The 7,863-nt window shown below is 38.9% G+C and overlaps 1 protein-coding gene across 2 annotated transcripts in view; it reads right to left on the reverse strand.

Moving 5' to 3' along the window:
- The window catches only part of FBXW7 (F-box and WD repeat domain containing 7, E3 ubiquitin protein ligase), a 104,945-nt gene that overhangs the window by 23,747 nt on the left and 73,335 nt on the right, over positions 1 to 7,863 (reverse strand). For both annotated transcript variants that reach the window (XM_009995885.1, XM_009995887.1), the window contains exons 2-3: positions 5,492 to 5,574; positions 2,346 to 2,487 (exon numbers count right to left, since the gene is read on the reverse strand). In XM_009995885.1, the coding sequence (XP_009994187.1) occupies positions 2,346 to 2,487; positions 5,492 to 5,574 (225 nt within the window). The remainder of the gene's footprint in view (positions 1 to 2,345; positions 2,488 to 5,491; positions 5,575 to 7,863) is intronic.

The raw sequence follows: 7,863 nt of genomic DNA on the forward strand, positions 1-7,863 counted from the left end.
TTTCCCCTTTCTGCATTAGATTTTTGTCACTTTCAAACAAAAGGCTTAAATCAGCTACTAAAACATAACAGCAGAAGAAACATACACAAAATAAACTCTCAAGAACCCCTGAAGGCTATCTTAAGTTTTCTTAAGATCTGAGGAGTGCTCTTGCATTTTAATTGGAAAAGGTAACCGAGCAGAACAAGTGAAGGCCAATGTACAGATGAGGGACCTCAAAATAACTGCAGATCACTCGTTACTGCCAACTTCTATGACAAGGGAGAGTGCTACCTTAATACATATGTCCAGCTATCATGCCTCTGGAAATTTAGCTTTAAAATTAATTGGAAATGTATTTTCATATAAAATAAGATAGTGCTATTAAGCAGGCTTAATGGGCATAAAGTGCATAAAGGAAAACCCTCTCCATTTCTCTTTCTGTACTTTGTATTGCAAGAATGATGCTACATGTGCCATGTAATCCTGCCCCTTGGGCAGAGCTAGCTTCCCTTACTGTAAGAACGTGCTTTTATCGTTTGTCTAAGACTTACCCCTTTTGTAAAACACACACGAAAAATAAGCACACAGAAAATGAGGTAGCTTGGCATTAGCCAAGGAGGTGTCACATTGACAGGCAGCTATGTGACTTTGAAAGCTTTTGGTTCTAAAATAAGGGACCCTCTCTTTTGTGAACACAATAAAAACTACCAGTGACAGAAGTGATCGGTAAGTGCTTCTTGATGATCTCCAGTTATGACAGAGAAGCCTCTCTCTCCTACAGATCAGCATTTAGGAAATGTATTTTGGAAAGGCAGAAGTATCTAACTCTATACTTATTAAATCCTGTTTTCTACATTACTAACCTTGAATTTGGGACCCTGAACTAATAACACCTTAACTATAGGCAAAATTTCCACGGGCTTCAGAATTACTCTCCTTACCCTGACCAAACAGCTGAGAGAACATTGCTTCTGCTCTCAAGCATGTTTGCACCACTCTCTCAAGTATCTTAACCTTTCATAGTATTTTTTTTTACATATGCAACTACTGATAACTAGCAAACTACTGTGAGAAAATACACGTTGTACATTGTAGATAACAAAATAGCTTTTGTCACTACAAAGGCTTTAACATTACAAAATGTTAAAATACAATGTAGAATTAGGTTATCATGTACACCAAGTACCATTCCAATATAATTATTAGGGGTTAAAAAGATGTATTTCTTTGAACAGTCTCAAAAAAGATACACCACAATAATTAAATGTGAATATTTTTAAGAAACTGAATTATATGTACAAGAATATCTTAATTCTGAACTTCCACTGTTGCAAGCAGATTATAAATGTGTAAAAATAAAGAGGGAAGGAGTTCTGCATTATTATTTTAATGTTCAGAACTGACAGTGATTGAGATCAATGGTATTATGTGGCAGCATGAATCAAGCCAAAAGCACACTTCTGCCTGCAAAATTGTATGATCACTACTGTATCTACAATATTGCTCTTCTATCTGCCTGATACTGTAGCTGAAACAATGCCTCTGTTACTTACTCCTTTTGAAAAGGTTTTTAGAAGTAACAGTTTATTAATCAAGATCTGAAGACATAATATTTCCATTTTTCAAATCACTGCCTAGGACTCATCCCTGCTTCTTAAAAATACAGAGCAAAACCATATAATAAAGAGATCTCCATGGTACAGGAACAGAGGCTTCCCCCAAACGGTGTCTGTATTACTGCACACAAAATTGGCTTGGGTGCTACCAGACTGGTGTCCCTGCAGATTTCAGCTCTGAGCTGTGCAAGTGGTGCATACCACACCTTTTCTTCTGTCAGATGAATTTTAAGGCATTGCTGAAGGCTGTTGGAAATACACAGAAACCTCCTTCCCTTCTCCATTCAACTGTGTATGCAGGTACTGGCTGACACCATGTTCAGTATATAAAGATCAGTAAAAATACACATTGAGTTTCCTTTTAATCTGTTTTTGCTAAACTTTTCTTTCTATTCTTAGACAACAAATGTAGTGCTATACCTGCACTGAAGCAAACCATGCAGTAAAGCTTACTAGTCTCCAAGTGAAAATGTTTCAAGTTAGCCTGAGGCCACAGACACAGCCAGTACACATTGGACAGACTTTGCAGAGAATGTGAAAGCATTAAACAGCAAGGGTTATTTTACTAAGAAACCAGAGAAAGCAGTGTTTTTTTGTGAATCTCTACAGTAACTAGCTAAAATAGGGAACCACAGTTCCTTAAAGTGAATGCAACAGTACACAAGATCAATGACAGAGACATTCTGGGTTGTATGAGGAGGACTGTCTCTACCTCTGCTTCAGATGTTTGTTTTTCTAAGCACTTACCTGAAACATTTTCAGCCATTCCTGAAGGCCCGTTGGTGGCTGCACAGATGTAATACGGCGACGTTGCTGTCCCTGGCCATTGGCTGCCCTCAGGTCCCCAAAAGTAGTAGGTGTGGCAGAGCATGGCACCAGCCCTGTGGTACTACAACACAAATAAAAAGTGCTAGTCATATGTAAGGAAAACGTAGAGGTCTACTGCAGAAAAAAAAATCTAGTACAGAAATTGCAACTACGACTTAAACTCTTCATGCAAAAGTAGCATAATGAAAAACTGTTCTACTGGTCACTCAAGAGGTCAGTTCCCATATTTTTATAAATCCACCTGTTTCTGTACTGCAGTACTAATCCTCCAGGTAGGGGGAAAATGGCAACCACCTTTCAAGGCTGAAAAATGACCACTTCAGTAACTGGCCAGCAGGTTGTCTATAAAGATGCAGGTTTATATATTCCTTTCCTTGCCAGTGTATTTGCTTTCCTACTTGGCTGCATTTGTGCCTTCTGACTGGTGATGAAGGACGTCAGAGTTCAGAGTCTCACCTGGATGTGAAACATGCTAGTGCTGCTTTCATTGCAAGCAGAAAAAAATATAATCTATTTTTAGCTCTTAATATATTTTGTTGACAAAGAACTATTAATATCAAGCAGTTCTAATGGCTTAATGGTTTGGAATTGTGCTTTGAAATACTCTACATGGTATTTTAAAGTTTGTGTGCTAATGGTGTGACACAGGAATTAAAGGGGTGGCAGGGTGCGAGGTGAAGAGGGAAAAGGAGCCAAAGGTGCTCCCTGAATTACAGTTTGATTTTTCACTCTGACATGTTAAAACCCAGCTCATTCATATGGGATGGAGCTTTTCAAAGAGCTGGGATTAAGCTGTTATTGTAGGAGTCCAAAGAAATAGAGCTGACTGGGTTTTCCTTTTTTTTTTAAAAAACATAATGTAAAGTACTTCGTTCACAGAATATCAAAGTTGTACTCCCTAGCAGGAAATTTGGAACTCCAGTGGTGTTTGCACAAGCATGATAATTTTAAATACAGTGTGGGACTCCAAAAAAACCTTTCCTTTTGTGTATGATAAATCCAGCTTTTTAGTAGGTATGAGCTTCAGGGTTTTACTGACTTTTCAGTGGCTACAGAACAGCTTCAAATGATGCATGGCAGGTTCATTTTAATATTCATCCCATCATAACCTACAAATATTTCACCCTACTTTTCCTTATTCTGAAGGACAATCACAGCATGTGCTAACATTTATGCAAACTGGTACAGAAAAGTAAAGATTTGTTTGAATAGGCTTATTTATAACTGTTGATTTTACGAATAATAACAGAAACAGAAGCTGATATAAAAATACTACTTCACAGATGAAGGATCCTCTTAACGACATTTGTTTGCTGGTTCTACCTGTTATATGCGAAAAAAGTTCATTAGGCCTGTCAATTTTAAAGAGTGTTTGATCATAGGGAAAATGAAAACAAGTGACACGCGAACTGCATAATTGGTCTAAATATTTTTAAATTAAATAAGATCCATTTAAAATAGAGTGAATTGGATGGTATCTAAGGATTCTTTTACACCAAAAATGACCCAAAATCCAAGCAATGACAACTGAAAGTATTTTTAAAATAAAACTTGGTTTTACAGCTTACTCATTCTCATCACTTGTATAGTGATCCAGCAGAAGGCCTATCATTTTAGATCCAAAATAAGGCTCTTAAAATTGGCTTATACTGGATGTAAGCAATACATAGCTTTGAGCTTGCCCCAGTAGAACAGTTACACTTTAATTTCTTCTGTTGTAAACTGGTTCTTGATCAAAAACAGTTATCCAAAACAGGATCTAAAAGCCTCTTTCTTTTGACCTGAGATTAAACCACAAGATTTTTGTTCGTGCTTTATTTTCCCTATATGCTTCATTCCCCTGAAACAGCCAGACAGGTTTCTGTGGAAGCTGAACAAGTTCAGCAGTTCCTCTGAATCTGAAACATACACTTGACAAAAAGTGCACCTGTTTTGATGCTGAACTGTTTACTTTTAGGGGAGGACAGAGAACAGTGTGACACCTGAAGAACTGGAGGCCAACAGGAATGCTCTTCCATTAGACTGACTCAGCAACACAGAGAAGCTACCAACTCAAGGGGAACATGGAGACCGAAACACACGCTTCTCAGCAGCAAGACATCACCTCTTTTTCTCTGCTGCAGCATTTACACATCTGAAAAGAAACCCGGGAGCCTGTTTCCTTATACTAACTGTTCAGTCATCACCTGACAAACCCCTTATTGGAAGATAAATAAAATTTAAGTTCCTTCTGAAAGATCGATCAGTGACTCAACACTACTACAGCATATTCAGGAGAAGTAACATTCCCAGCCAGTTTTGGGAGGCAAGCGCAATGCTTGTGGGAGGGCTGATGCTTCTTGTTAGGGGGAAAAAATGTAAAATGGTGTAAATTCAGACAGGATGGGAAGCAGCGTGGCACCAGAGCACAACTCTTACTGCAACTCTGCAGTAAGAACTGCAGCTGCAAGGAGTGGGTGCAGGGCCCTACTCTACCACTGCTTCTCATGTTCAGCATGCTTTACCCCAGAAAGCATAAAAGTGGAACAGCAGCAGTTATCTGTGCGACCTGATACTGTTTAGGAGTCGTAAGGAAGGAGACTACAACCTGCAATAATTTCATATTATGGATAACAAGGATGTATGTGTTCCTGTTAAGATCAGATGGTCTGCCCTGCCTACATAAATTTCCATTCTCTCATTCCTGTTACCATAGCAAAGTGATACATTTGATCACAGTTTGTAATAGTCTTAGGGTTTATCATTATGTCCCTTTTTAAAAATCTGATTGATTTTATTTCCAGTAATGCTTCAGCCCTCAAAAATTCTCTAAGTAAATGGGCGTGCTATATTTAGAATGAAAGACAAACCTCAACGGAAGAAATGCAAGTCTGGCTACTTCATTAAAACTCATCTCCAGTTCACATAATTTAAATTAGCTGAGCTATATACGAATGCTGATACCACTCCTTCTTCGCTTTATAGTGCTTTGACATTAAAAAGAGCCATGAATCAGGCTTAGCAATTGGAAAGATGGGCTATACACAAGAATCAGGGTCCAGTGATCTGTTATTGCATTTAATTACCTTGTGTATTCTGAGACTTTGCAGGGTTTCTTTCCCAGAGAGAAAGAACGGACCTCGGAGCCATGGTCCAACTTTCTCTTCATCTGCAAGGTGAAGGAAGAGAGTAACAACACGATTTAGTTACGCGTACTTCTGTAAAATTAATCCATTTTTACCTTTTGCTTTCATATAAAATTTCAACAAAGTTGATGCTCACAAGATGATTTAAAGCAACATTTAAATTTCTAGCTTCAACAACATTTGATAATGTGTTTTACACATTTGGTAAGTGTTTTATATTTAATAACATGCTGCTCTTTTAGAGTCCAAAACCTACTGGAATGACGTTCTTTTAATTTCCAAATTTCAAATGTGAAAAAGTGTACAGAACTCCGTGTTGGTTTATTTAGTAAACTGTTCTCTCTGTTCTCCTAGGAAAGAACCTAAACCAAACCCCTTCATTCATTGTGTTTAGGTTTATTCTTAAGTCTCTCATGGAAATTGATACATTTTAGGTAGCCTGTCTGCATTATAAACCAAATATTATTTTAGGGCCTTAAAAAAAATAATTCAAATTTACTTTTTCTTTTGTCTAGCCTTTTATTTTGAAGTTCTCCACAGAAAACACTTATAAAACTGCAGTAAAACTGACTGATAAGATTAACCAGCATTTTTACAGAAGGGTAAGGATGAAAAACATTAAACCTCAGTCTTGAATGTCACCTGCAATTAGATGTGATCAAAACCCAATAATGAGCAGGGCAGCTGCTGAAAGGGGAAGTCAGTCTGAAAAAAATTACCAGAGATGGAAACCAGTGAAAGCCATATTTATTGAGTCAGACAAACAAAAATTACTTTCTACATATTTGGGTAATCTTTAACCACAGGCATTTGGATTTAGCGAGACGTGTGCCAAATGCCATTTCTGAGGGTTTTTTTGCTGGTTTTCTTTTTTTAAGATGCGATACGCCAAAACACTTCAGCCACCAGGAAGATGCCTGCTTACCACTGTGAGCTGCAAAATGCATAAACTGCCCGTGTAACAATCCAGACTGTGGTTTGACCATTTGCTCAGTTTTTTCAAAATTTCACATTTAAGGTAATTTAAAAGTTGGCATCTTTCTTAGAACACTGATTTGATCTTTTTAGATCTTCATTGATAACATAGTTATTTAACCATTTGTTGGATCAGCCTACCTGCCTAAAAAGAAAACACCAAAAAGCCAATAGGATTCTCTTAAAAGCTTGTGGTCCATATTTTTATTTTTTTTAATTTTTTTTTTTAACTTTTACAATACCTTTATGGTTTTCCCTAAAAGCAGTCTTTGAAGGTTTTGTCTTTTGCTTCATTAAGGGTTGCAAAGGAAAGATAACAAAGGTTACCTATTTTCATTTTTACAGCAACAGCTACAACACAACCAGAACAGCTTGCCTTCCAGCCGTGTTGTCTTGCCAGTGCCTCACATGGGACACTCCACAGCATTTCCCCACAGACCCAGTCAGCCAGAACTGCTCTGAGTGCTCTCAAACCACCAACCTCACCCCCGCCGCCTCCTCAAGCCCCCAGGGAGAGCAGCCCCCCATCCCTCCCCCAAGAAAACCCCTTGAGAGCACCACTGAAAAATAACTGATACCATCTTTTACTGCTGTGCTAGACGAGCAAGCCATCAAAATTACCGGAAGCATAAATAACATGTCTGAGCATGAATTTCAGGGTTTGATTATAGACTTTTCAGAGAGAAAAATTTTCCTGCTCATGGAAAATTTTTATTTCCAGCTTGCCTTTCTGAAAGGTTATAATCATCATACACCCCTCCTGCTTCTTGTAAGACGGAGACGCAGTTTTCCAAAAGCACACCTTAAAAATAACAAGTATGGAGCCTGCAGCAGAATCAGCAGCCACAGCAATTTACTCTTTCGCATTAGCAAAGAAAACAACGTGCAGTTCTCTGTTCTGTTGCTTAATAGTGATTTTACCCGTTTCCTTCGGAAGGGGTGTTTTTCAGGTATTTTAGGGAACTTTCTCATGGGGTCCACCACACACACACACAGGCAAAGCTTCGGCATCTGGGAAGGGTGCTAAGCATAATACACGGCCAAAAATGCCGTTTACTACACAGAGAAGGTAAAACTTTCTCTACGGCAGAGAGGTCTAGGGGCAAGATTCAGACATCAGCAAGGGATCTGTGCAGCCGCAAAACAGAAACCGCCAAGCAAACACCCCCGTCGGTATTTAATCTGTCACTGGGAAAGCTCAACTCCTTCAGACAGCGCCGGTTCACCGGAAGAATCGCGGCCGCAGCGTGTTTAAAACAAATAATAAGGAAGAAGAAGGGCAGCGACCCGCGCCGCGCATCCCCGCCCGCCTCCCGGCCGCGCACTGCAGCTGCGCC

This window comes from Chaetura pelagica, unplaced genomic scaffold (genome assembly GCF_000747805.2).
Source record: "Chaetura pelagica isolate M959 unplaced genomic scaffold, ChaPel_1.0 scaffold142, whole genome shotgun sequence".
Lineage (NCBI taxonomy): Eukaryota > Metazoa > Chordata > Aves > Apodiformes > Apodidae > Chaetura > Chaetura pelagica.